Source organism: Wyeomyia smithii, chromosome 3, assembly GCF_029784165.1.
Source record: "Wyeomyia smithii strain HCP4-BCI-WySm-NY-G18 chromosome 3, ASM2978416v1, whole genome shotgun sequence".
Lineage (NCBI taxonomy): Eukaryota > Metazoa > Arthropoda > Insecta > Diptera > Culicidae > Wyeomyia > Wyeomyia smithii.
The window spans coordinates 74,648,534-74,661,204 of record NC_073696.1 but is presented as its reverse complement, the minus strand read 5'-3'; the positions used below and the strand labels follow the sequence as shown (position 1 = coordinate 74,661,204).

Below are 12,671 nucleotides of genomic sequence, written 5' to 3'. Positions count from 1 at the left end.
AATTGTTTATGGAAACTGGCCCTGGTGCCAAACTTTGTATATTACTTTTGGCCGCCTCCCATGTTTGAATAACTTTTTCAGCTGATTCCAGAGTTTGGTCAGCCTCACCAAGAATTTTTTGCTTGAGAGAAACTTCCCTCAAACCTGCTAAAAGACGGTCACGAATGGCCGTATCCTCAAATACACCATACGCACAGAGTTCTGCCTGTAACTTTAAAGCTAAAAGAAAATCTTCAGCAGATTCATCTGCCCTCTGACTACGCTGATTAAACGATATCCTTTGACAAATTCCCGATGCCGTTTTGTCAATTCTCATTTTCAACTTTTCTACCATCGTCGGGAACGGAATATCCGTTATATTAGTTGTAGGAAACAATAGCTTTATTTCTGAATAGATATATGGTCCGCTAAGCGTCACAAAATGCGCTTTACGCTCGTTATCAGGAACTTTATTGGCAATGAAAAAAAATTCAAGCCTCTCTACCCAATGTGAAAAGGAAGTACCTTTTCTAAAAGGTTCTATTGTTGTAGAGAATTGGGACATGGTTTTGAAAGTTTCAATATAAATTCAAAAAAAAAAATTAATTTATACAAAAAAAAATTCAGAAAGTTTCCACTGAGGGTAATAATAATCTTCTTCGCACTGATATGGGGATTATATAATATATAACAGTTTATAATGGGCAAAACACAATGTATAAAATATGAAAAAAATATCACAATTAGCCCAAAATGTAGGAAAAAGAAAAAAACTCAACGACTCACCGAATCCTTCCTAGGCAAAAGGGTATTTTATTTCGTCTCTTGAATTGTTTTAAAATCTCCTTTGCGTCTTTTGCCGAATAAATTTCTTATAACTGCATATGCCGGTATGCCAACCAGCCAGTCCTCGGGTCAGTCGATGTGGTTCCGAATACTATCCACTGGTCGGAGAAAGCGTCCCGAACCAGCGTTGAAGTCCGTTTTCCGTCACACAACAAAGAAACAAAGAAAAAAGAAATTACTATTGTTGTAAGAACAATAGGCTTTTGTCTTTTAGGACAATGAAACAAAGAATTTTCGCCACTAGAATTTTGCAAAATGGTTTTTGTCACTCACGCTTTTGTCTAAATGAATTTCCGTGACATTCACACTTTTTGCCTTGTAAATTTGCCTTTTGTGCACTGTTAGGAGTTACGGGAAAGCTATGTTTGAATAAAATATAGTGCTAAACTAGCCGAAAAACTTTCCGGTTGCGTTTTAGCAAAGCACGCTACAGTAAAAAAACTAACCTCAATTTTTTTTTATTCTTACCTTCAACCTTGTCGCCACTGTTAAACTTATTTTTCTACCGCAACCCGTACAAGGGAACCAGGGGAAGATCCACGGGATAATCCAGCGAAATCCCAAACGACCAGAATTTGAAGAACGCCTAGACTTGCCACTTTGTAACAACTATTAATAATTTTCTCTTTTTCTTTACTTTGCAGGAACAAGACCGATTCGATTGATAGGTGGAATAGAACTGACGCTCGATCGCGCAGTTAGTGTTTTATTAATTCTTTTCTTTGACAGTGCTGATCGATCTCGATCAGCACATTAATTTGTATCTATTCAATATTAGATAGAATTGGAGTATCGAAATCGTACAACACTCTGTATATTTTGTAATAAAAAATCCCCTAATTACAGTGTTTAGTCCCACGTCACCATTTCATACAACCCTGGGGCTGTATACCTTGTTGTTTTATTATTAGGTACTACAAATTTGCTCTTTAAATATATTCTAGGTCAATAGAGGAGAGCATGGTTGTTGTACGTTAGCCAGGCAGTTATGGGAACATTAAACCTTAATATGTCTGTTTGATTGATTTTTTTCCAGCACAATTTAGTCAACTTGATTTCTGAAATGTTAACCCTTTTTTCATGGACATTATTGTACCTTTATAAAAACGTTATCCAAAAATAAATTTGAATAAAATTTTCATTCAGCAAAGCGTTACACTGCCCGAGACGATCATGCAAAATCACGTTACGTGGGGGTGGGAGGGTATTGAAATTTGTTGAACTCCTTGTAATATACATAATGTACTTACCTGAAAAATTCTAGATAAACAGAATTTGAAAACGCGGTTCGTTAATATATTAACGTAAATATAAAAAAATGTACTGTTTATTAGGATGCCAACGAAAATCGACTATGGACTATGGCATTTCGTTTAGCTGTTGGGCTATAAAATTTCATCTTCTCAAAAAAGTTTCCATGCAAAATTTCAGCTCAATCAGACGAAGGCGGTCAAAGTTTCACCACAGACAAACAGACGTGCCACTCGCTGACGATTTCATCGACCAGAAAAATAACGACTATTTTGAAATTTTACTTAGTAGGCAATAATGCCGCTAGTGTCGCTATGAGCAAGCGTGCACATTTATTATCACAGACAAAAACCGTCAGTAATGTCGCTGGTGTTAATTTAAGCAAGTGTACACACCCATTAGCAAAGACAAAAACCGTTCTACAAAAAGAAGTTAGTAGGCAATAAGATCACATGGTGGCGCATGTTTCGAATAAGGACGAAGATTTTTCAGGATCTTTCGAAGAGGTACGTCTGTTTGTCTGTGGTTCCACTTTTTCGACTGACGAAGAAATTTTTATTATACTCAAGTAACCGTAAGCATTAGAAGATAGCATTTCATTGACACTAATTTAGCCTTCCTAATACTAAATAGCTCTGTATCAACTAACCTAATGCGTATTAACTTTATATGAAAATTACTAATATTTAACAACATTATGTTAAGTAGCATTACTGACAACAAAATCTGCACTTATAGTGCTATCGTGAACGCTAAGATGTAGTGCTTGAATGCATTTGGAACATAAAGCGTATTCACATAAAAGCTATCAGGTTGACAAATAAAAAGTGTTCCTGCGTTCTAACAAATTTCATCTAGTTTTCACATAAGGTTTATCGTGAACACTAGAGATACTCAGAGAAAGAGAGAGAGAGAGAGAGAGAGAGAGAGAGAGAGAGAGAGAGGGAGAGAGAGAGAGATAAGCGATAAAAAACCGCCAATTAGGCAACTAGGTTTCCCATGTTTTAAGTGATTACTTAGTTCAGTCACAGATAACAGACATCCAAGCTAATTTCGCTTCATGTGTAAAAAGATGCAACGGTTTTTAGCATGTCGCTATACGCAGTATGGTGACGCTAAGAGCACTTAGTAGGCAATAATTTGAAAAAAATCGATAGTTTTCCAGCTCTTATCGGTATTATCCCAATAAGAAGGGTTGCTGTTTTCTAATGTAGAAATTTTGAGCAGTCGTAAATTGTACGTTATCGACAATTTTATTCAATCCCAGATTGTATTTGCGATAAATTTGTTTTAATGAAATAAAATTGTTGATTTGAAAAAAAAAAAAAATACACAAATCTTACAAAATCAGTGTTATATTGTTGCAAAAACAGCGACTCTATAATCTGTGAGAATTTTCATGCTTCTGGCAGCTTTGACTGTAAGCCAGCGCTGCCATCATTAAAGTGGTTGAAGTCGCAAGTTGCTGAAAGATGTGTTTAGCATTCCAAACGAGTAAGAATTTGAAACCTCACGCGCGATTTTTGGAGTTTTTTGGATGTCTGTTACCTTTGGTCAGTGTACACGAAGAATTCTGGAGTTCTTTGTGATAAGGTCGTATGTCCAAACATAAACAAAACGAGTGAGAGTTATATCCCTTGTACTTCACGGGCACAAATCATTTCTCACTCGTTTTGTTTACGTTCAGATATACGACCGTATCACGAAGTACTCCAGAATTATTTTTCCAGTATTTTCAGGCTTCGCGATTCAGAAAGGTGGTCTTCCGGCGTAACGTAAATTAGTCTGGGAAAACCCAAAGGCCTGCATGATAAAAGACCCATTCTGCAACTAAAACTATTATACAAAAAATAAACAAAAGATGATTCTGTCTTCTGGGTTAATGATAATTTTGCTTTATCTTTGATCCGGTAATAAATTAATAATATCAAATTTATAAATGTGATTCTGACGGTGACACCATTTTTTTTCGCTTGGAAAACGCTAACGCTTTTCACTCACTATACTACGAAACATGAGCCCCAGTAGCCAAGGTGTAAAGTAGAATTTATTTAAGTAAAAAGTAGTGCTATATTTGCTTTATTTCAGTACAAAGAGATTTCCATTTTAATTCTATCCGTCTTAAAAATAATCTATATAAATGCCATGAATACCAACATTTTCATCTCGAACAACCGACAGAACATATCGACTTCCGTTTAATTACTCACTGCGGTTGTATCGTTTCTACCTTCGTGATTTACTTTTTTGAATACCGGTTGTGTCGTCACAGCTGAATCGTTTTTCAAATCCTGTTAAAAAAAAAAAAAAAAAAAACTATATTACAACCGTAGTTTATACGTACACTATTTATCGTTCTCACGGTACTGTTAGCAGTAGCTGTTGAGAATGCTGAAGAATTTTCCATGCTGTAGCTGGTGGATTTGCAACACAATTTACGAAACATTTCCTTAGACGCACTTGCAACGATTGTCACACCTGAACCGAACGCCGAACAATGAATATAGATTTAGTTAACAGTATACCAATGCCAATGCAGATGATTCAGTTCAACAACTGGCCGCGCTTATCTGCCTTGTTTTGTTTGCGGAGCCTCAATAAATTGCCTTCAAGTAGAATGTCGTCTTCGAATGGGGACTAATGACTCCATTATTATAAGCTGAAGAGCAGCTATGTGTGCTGATATGAATTTATATGTAGATATGAGTATTGCAACGAATGAGGCAAATACTATTTTTACCACTTTTACTCAAGTTCAGAACACTTAATCGAAAAAGAATTTGTATTTCTAGACATAATCAACAATGTGACAACAGTAGCAGGAAATTCCATATTAGTTTCATAAGGCTTCCTGCTCAAGCTCCGCCGAAAGTGCGTCAGGATCGTCCAACAGGTGCACACTGAGAAACATCTCCATCAGTGTGACGGTTTTAGCGGTAATATTCTCCATTTCATTGCGACCGGGGAACAGCGTTGGTATGGCCAGATAAGGGCTGATAATCGTTTTTATCTCATGCGGGGTAAAATAACCACGTAGCGTCAGTTGTTGCATCATCTGCAGATACGCTCGAGCGAACTGTAGCTGTGCACCGGATGATTCATGCTGGATCAAATTCAGAGCGTCGAGTGCAATTAACCGTTCTGGAATGCCATCGTTTTGCGCTTAAAAAACACGACGTTAGGACGTTATCAGGTGGGATGATTGAAGCAAAAATAGGAGCTACCACATAATAAATTTAGTGCTCTTTCGGGCAACATGGAGACTTTATACGCTTTTATGAATCTGTTCACGGCCATGGCACATTCTCTTGGAGCGGAGATTTCATACAGATATTTGAGCAGTTTTCCTTTGCCAGATTCTATTTTTCGATAAATTTGTTCCGAGTGATCAACGTTTCCGGGTGAAAGAAACAGACCGTTGGAAGATATATCTTAAAACATTCAAAAAATATATTTTTGAAACACACGGATAATGTATTGCAGGTTAATAATAAGATTAGTTTCTGATTACATACTTTCTGTTAAGTATTCTAGACATGTCATAAGAGCAGCAGCTTGTTTTTTAGTTACAACATGGTGCCCCAGTGTTTCTAACGTTGTTTTCCTAAAGTGATTGAAGAAAAGAAAAAAATATCTGATTACCAATTAATTTTTATTCTATAATATTTGTCTGTCGAAAACAACTTTTCAAATTTTTGTATCTCTAGGCTAGATTTATAGTTTTACTGAACATTTTTTTTATAGTTATATTAACAAAAAATGTTCCTATAAAACATTTAACGGTAAAAGATACACACACTGGTCCTAAGTACTTGATCCTCCCCCTCTTGCAGGGAAGGCATTTTTGACCAGGACCGGTCTAAACATAAAAATCTGTTTCAAAGATGGGTAAGAAGATGCTAATATGTGGTCAAACTCTTAGAATTTTTGGGCTTCAAAACAAAATGACGTTTCAAAAACATCGAAAATTCCCAATTTCTCAAAAATTTAAAATGGCGCCATTGTTGCCCCTTAGGGTAAAATGGGTTCAAACTTGGCGGAATTTATGATTGCATCAAACTACATCAAATAATAATACATAGAAGCCAAGGCTAAAATAAGTGGTTGCACTGTGTAGTTTTTGTGAAACTAATAAAATTTAATTTCTTAAAACTATCTGATATGCTATTAATGATTGCAGTAAACATATGATCGGTTTGCACGAAACATCGTAAGAAAAGGGTAAACTGGGCATTTTTCGGCTATCAGTGCCAAGCGTCAGGCCTGTCATTCCTGCGATGTTAACTCTATGCGCTATATTTGGAAAGCTTCCTTTCGGAACAAAATCATAGCACTTATTTAGGTAATTATTATTTTAAAATAAATTCCTAATTGTTCTCAAGATGGTTAATTTATATGAATTTGAGATTTTTATAATCCATCGAAACAAATGATAGATGAAATTGTAACGCTAGTATTTCCTACAATTTTATCTAACAGTTCATTTCTAAATGCTTGGACGTTAAAGCGACATAAACTACTGAATAAATGGATGATTTTTTCGAACTAATTTCTATTTTTACAACGACTTTTTACCCGTCAATATTCAGGATCATTAAGGTAGACAGTGTCGCGAACAGAGAGATTGTGGTTTCAACTCCCGCCTGTATGCGGTATATTTTTTCAAGTCTGTATCACATTTTTCAGTTCGTTTATTTTCGCTTCCCCAACTGCATACACTGTCTGCCTTGATGAACCTGAAACGGATGAAAAACTTTAAAAACTTTTTATTAGCGCCTTACTTAATCGAATAAGAAAAAACTTAATTCGTAGCTTTACTGCCAAGACAAATTTTCAATTTAGCGAATTCGATATAGTTTTTCTTTTTCTAAACGAGAATATTTGAAATTGGAGACCAGAACGATCGAAGCGGAAATTCTCACATTGGAAATTGTTTGACAATAATCAGCAAATCAAAAACCAACAAGGCCGCTGGCAGTACCAATGGTCAAGCGAGCTTTTAAAACACGGTGGTGAAGCACTAACTAGAGCGTTGCACTGAGTAATTGTCAGGATCTGGGAGAATGAGACGTTACCGGAGGAACGGTATTCTTCCAGCTTCTATTCCACCGCCTATCACCTATCGCAAAGGAATTCGTAGAGCAATACTAGGCAGGATTCATGGGGGCCCGCGCCATCACGGACCAGATCTTTGCACTGCGGCAGGTACTCCAGAAATGCCGCGAGTACATCGTATTCACGCACCACCTATTCATCGACTTCAGAACGGCATATGACACAATCGAACGAAATCAACTATGGTAAGTTATGCACGTAAATGGGTAGAGCAGCGGAAGGGTGATGGGCCTTCATGTCTGCTTTTTAACATGTCATAGAAGGCGCTGGTCCCGAGGTACGATGCTGGCCTAACAAGCCAGTCGTCGTAGGTTCGAGTATCGGCTCGGGAGAAGACTTTTAATGTCAGTAGGATCGTAGCGCTAGCCCCGCAATTGTCCTGTACACTAAACAGTTGGCTGCGAAGTCTGTGTATTAATAAACAGAAGGTCGAGTTTCGAATCGGAATGTAGCACCAAGGCTTTGCTTAGAAGGCGTTGTAAAAAGAACATGGATAGACACGAGTGGTACGATGAATGTCGGATGAAAACCCAGTTCTGGATAACGACCCAATAGGAATGCGGCGCCGTGGCGCGCAACGTGCACGGTGGATCGACCAAGCGAAAGATCTGCGCAGCCTACGCGGTTTGCAAGTGTGGAGACGAGCAGCTATGGATCGAGTACAATGGTGTCGGCTCTTAGATACGGCAAAGGCCACACAGGCCTCCGTCTTATTAGAAGGATGGAAGGAATGAAAACCTCGAAATTCTGGTAAGAAATGACTGATATATAACCACTCAATTACATTGAATTACATGATTTTCGAATTCAGACGACTAACTTCCAGATTGACGTTAGTCCAACGTCAAAAAAGGCACACAGAGAGTTGAATGAGAATACAATACCTCTCCAGGCAATTAGAATTGCTGATACATACTTGGCAGGAGTAACTAACGAGGCTCAGTAAAGAAGAGCAGTGAAGAGTCTATGAGCATGGAAAGGTGGAAGAGTAAAAGCATAAATATCCATCGATCACTACCATGGTGATAAAGTACCCTTGCTTTCCGTAACAGTCGTTAAAGATGCAGAGGTAAAGGTTCCTGGTAACAACTATTGAAACATTTCCTTTTTTTCTTCTCCAATCGACCGAAGATGATGATGGTAAAAAGATGGTAAAAAATACCAAATTAGCCATTTTACGGTAGTTCTTTGTGCAACTTAATAAGCTCAAATCGACGGAGCCACTATGGAAGATTTAAGGGAGGACCCTAATCTAAAAGGTCGAAAAATAATGAGTTTTTATTATTTTTTTCAGATGTTTTAAATAAAGTGATGTGTTCGAGTGTTTTGGCTATTGCTTAAGGTATGTTTGGAGATGTATTCTACATGCCCAGGGTACGAATATAGTGAGTATTACGCTGTTGGCAGAGAAATTTTTTAGCATGTAAAAATGGACTATCTGACATTTTACATAGCCGTTTTTGAAAATTTTAAAAATTGACAAAATGGTGGACATCTTAGTAAAAGTTTTTGTTTTCATAAAAAGCATTATTCAAAAATTTATAAAACATTGAAAAATTCAATCGACAAATTCAACAGCCAAAATATCCGAACTCTTCAGCTTTCTCTAAACATCCGAAAAAATTCACGAAAATTCATTTTTTTAATCTTCCAGAGTAGGTTAATGGTTTTGTCGGTTGAGGCTATTTTCCCGGAACCGGATTTCGTAATATTCGATATCAAAAAGTCACCAGAAGGTTGATTATCGGCTTTTGAACATTATCCCGAAGCCGAGAATACCCATATTGGATAATATTTGGTACCTTTAGGCTGTTTTATAGAAACTGGAAGTCGTCATGTTGGATAGAAACAGCGTCTGGGGTTGATGTTTGGCCTCTGGGGATCTTATCGGTTCCATAAATACGTATACTAGCTAGTTTTGGCTTCATTTCAGAGACTTCAAATTACCATACTGGATTTTAAGTGTTAGGGATCGGGTGTAGCCGCCTGGACATCATCCCGTATTGAAAAATATCGATATTTGAAGCAAAAATGTAAATTATCACTCGTGCTCGTTTTTTCTCGTAAGCCGATAGCTCATTTAAGGAGCACATTTTTTAACAACTTTGTATTACTAGCTTTGTAAGAAAAATAATGCATTTATTTTCGATTTATCATTAGAGAAAATGATAGGAATATGAAGCGTTCGCAGGTTTTGCTATTTGTTTTCGATTAGTTTATTTTTTTTTATTCCCGCTTATTTTCCGTCGGTCTAGTTCCGCCACTGTTGTGGCCAATCACTGACGCCCAGGAAGACGACTCCACACCCAGGACCCTAACTCACGACCCGTTTTTCACGGACCGGCGCCAACGGCTTTACTTCCTCATGCGATGGAAGGCGTGATCCCAGAGATTTTTCGCCTCAGAAAATCTCCCGGTGTCGGCTAGGATTGAATCTAGACCAGTTGGGTTGGTTGTGAGTGGATCACGCCACCTCACAACCATCGACACCTATGTCGGCGGTGGGATTCGAACCCAGGCGTCGAGCGTGGTTGGCGGAGACGTTACCAACCACACTAGGCCCCCGCTCTTCGATTAGTTTATGTAAACATATCTTTAAAACGATACTAAATGTTTGTAACATTTATAGTTTTCTCTACTTGTTATGCAGAAATAATTTTCCTTTTTGTCTTAATGATGGTGGCCAAAAGACCACAAAATCGCAAAATGACCACTTGGTTTAGAAGCGGAGCTTAGCTTTGAAATGTTAAGAAGAGTTTTCTCAATTATGCTTCTAATTGCCTAAAACCGTTTAACGTTTATAAAAACACTCCCTAAAGTCGAGAACAAAAGAAAAAATTAATTAACCACATAAAGTTACATAAAGCATAATTTCATAATAAAAATGCAAAAAATATAATCCGTAATAGTAGGTCAAATAGAAGAAACATTTAAAAAAAGGAAATAATCATTAAGGCAAATAATCACTAATGGTAAACGCTTTAAAACAGAAACAAAGGTAAGAGAAGCAATGATTCTAATTTAACTCGGAATACTTAATCGAAAGTCTAAAAAAGCTGTTAAAATTGTTAAAGAAAAATAAACGAAATCCAAGTACAATCAGGTATTATAAATCACAAAAATGTTTTCATTCGACTTTATGAGCCCACTAAATAAAAAAGAGGCATTTTTCTGTTCAATAACATGCATAGAACCAATATTGACTCCTAATAGAATCATTATTATTGTCTCCTAGAGGTTCATGCATTTGTTCTACAGAATAATTGATCGAACAGCTCTGATTCAAAAATAGTGTTGATTGTGCTTTACAAGTGTAGGCAAACCAAAACATTTCCACCCGTTTTTTGCAAAGTTATCTTCATCGGCAGCGAGATGCACGTCCGATGTGACTGTTCATGCACCGGACTTGAAGGTCCAACCGACGAATCGTTTAGTAAACATGACCGCTACCTTCAAACACCGAACTCTGTCACGTGCGGGTCTTAGTAATGTATAAATCAGCCCATTTTTGCGTGGCAGCAGATTATAAGTCAAAGTAGATCAGTTCCAAGCAGTTGTTCGGTGGTGGAATCTGCGCGTTAAAGTGATGGTCATAATGCGTGCTCTAATAGCAACAATTTTACTCATCACGATTGTGCTCGTATCGATTGTGTTTATCACAGCCAATACCAAAGTCGCGGAAATAGATGAAGAATCGGTTGTCGGTTTGGATGAGATGGTCGGAAATCGTTTACCATCAGCAGATTTTGTAGATAAGGAAGAATTCGAGAGCATGGAGATTAGTCCGAGTGAAAGTACGAAACTAAGTTCGGTTACGGATGAACATTTACTATCTATCTTCCGAACGGCCGGTTCGACCCTTGGCAGCATGAAGTATGATGTAGTCCAACCAGAAACGACTGCCCATGTGAAAAGCAGTGATGATATTCTCTTTATTACGCCAGACAATTTTGGTACTAGCACAAAAGATGTATGGACTGCTACATCAACTTCAGATGGAAGAACATCAACGACAGATGAGAAAGTATCTGAATATACTGTTTTTATGAATAAGCAAACGCCACCTCAAGAGATGCATTTTACTGAAGAGGTTTTGATAAACACAAAAAGAGATGAATCACCAATAGTTGATCTAAATCCACATACGGTAACGCAAAGCAAAGTGAGCCCAACGATCTCATCAAAGACTTTCCAAACCTCGGAGAAACAGTCGGTAACTCTACCAATAGGCTACGAACCTGAAAGTTACGTCGTAATGGATTCTGTGCCTAATGCAGCTGCTGATTCCAGGGTTGAAAATACAGACGCAAAAGGTACAAGGTAAAAAAACTGGAAAATAAAAATTTCTACAAAACTACTATTTTGCAGAATTAGATCCTATTAGCTGGAACTTGAACACACCCACTCGGGAGCGAAAACAGCGTGACGCAGGCAAAGGCTCGGAAACGATCGTGCTGAATACGGTCCCAATCGTGCCACATATATCAGGTGAACATCAAAGATGCGCCCACAAGTTCCCTCCGCTACTGCCAGCGAGGGCGTTCCACCAGGACGTTACGCTCCAGCACCGTGGATTGCCATCGATTTACAACCCATGTAACTGGAATACACAATACATGAACCGGCTACGGTATCCACAGTGTGCGGACTGTCAGCGGGATTCTGTTCCGCTGTGTAAAACTTGCGGACGATGCAGTGAGTGCTGCCAGAAGGGCAGATGCGAATGCGGTTGTCTGCGCTCGCCAAGTATGAACTAGCTTTGCTTTACGTACCTTTGAAAACAAACAGCTAATATTATAGGAAGCAGATGTTTTCTGTGTACAACCAGCTAAGATGTTTTCGTTATGATAAGAATTATAGGAAATATGATACTCACTTTTTTGAAGGTCGTCCAAATTTCCTCACCAAATAGTTCCACGCGGATGACATTGATCATTGTTTTGAAATTTGAAATATCGGCATCAACAATTTAGGGTTGAAAACTAAATACTCCCAGGCTTCTTGGATGCAGATAAACCATTAACGAGAATTGAAGCAGGAGCTAGGTTAGATGAAATAAACGTTGGTCAGAAAGTATTTTTAGTGCAAAAGTCGATATAAACTAGCCTAATGTTAAACGACACTACATCGAATAAAATCATCGATTTCAAAACTACTAGTGGCCAAATTAATTTAGTTCAATGTAAATATCTTCGTAAAACCGATTTCTTTTTTATAGAGCTCCATTTTGAGATTTTCTGTTTTGTTATATGGAAAGAGAACAAAGGCGGTAATTTACACTCTTTCTTGTAAATATGTTATCCAAGGGCCGATTTGGTGAAGCTTTGCGATTCGTTGGGTTTCGTATGTCCAGTACAAGATCAGGAACATTTGTGTGTTTTGTCCGGCCAAAACACATACCTTCCATCGGCATGGTGTTTCTGGACAAATAGAATCCTTTGTCCCAAAGATTCATTCTGGTACACATCTTTATTTGATAA

At 37.8% G+C, this 12,671-nt stretch overlaps 2 protein-coding genes across 3 annotated transcripts; one reads left to right on the top strand and one right to left on the bottom strand.

Annotated features, from left to right (window-relative positions):
- Positions 1-4,146: 4,146 nt before the first annotated feature.
- On the bottom strand, positions 4,147-12,252 carry LOC129730144 (uncharacterized). Of its 2 annotated transcripts, XM_055689228.1 has the most exons (6): positions 12,068-12,252; positions 5,592-5,680; positions 5,301-5,507; positions 4,817-5,238; positions 4,439-4,755; positions 4,147-4,367 (listed from the first exon to the last, which is right to left on the bottom strand). In XM_055689228.1, exons 1-4 carry the CDS (start codon positions 12,118-12,120, stop codon positions 4,916-4,918), a joined length of 672 nt encoding a protein of 223 aa, XP_055545203.1. In that variant the 5' UTR covers positions 12,121-12,252; the 3' UTR covers positions 4,147-4,367; positions 4,439-4,755; positions 4,817-4,915. The 2 variants fall into 2 exon arrangements, with proteins under 2 accessions (XP_055545203.1, XP_055545202.1); XM_055689227.1 differs by having other exon boundaries at positions 4,439-5,238.
- LOC129730143 (uncharacterized) lies at positions 10,736-12,306 on the top strand. The gene is made up of 2 exons (XM_055689226.1): positions 10,736-11,504; positions 11,560-12,306. The coding sequence occupies exons 1-2, from the start codon at positions 10,778-10,780 to the stop codon at positions 11,946-11,948; spliced, it is 1,116 nt and encodes a 371-aa protein (XP_055545201.1). The 5' UTR covers positions 10,736-10,777; the 3' UTR covers positions 11,949-12,306.
- The last annotated feature ends 365 nt before the right edge of the window (positions 12,307-12,671 follow it).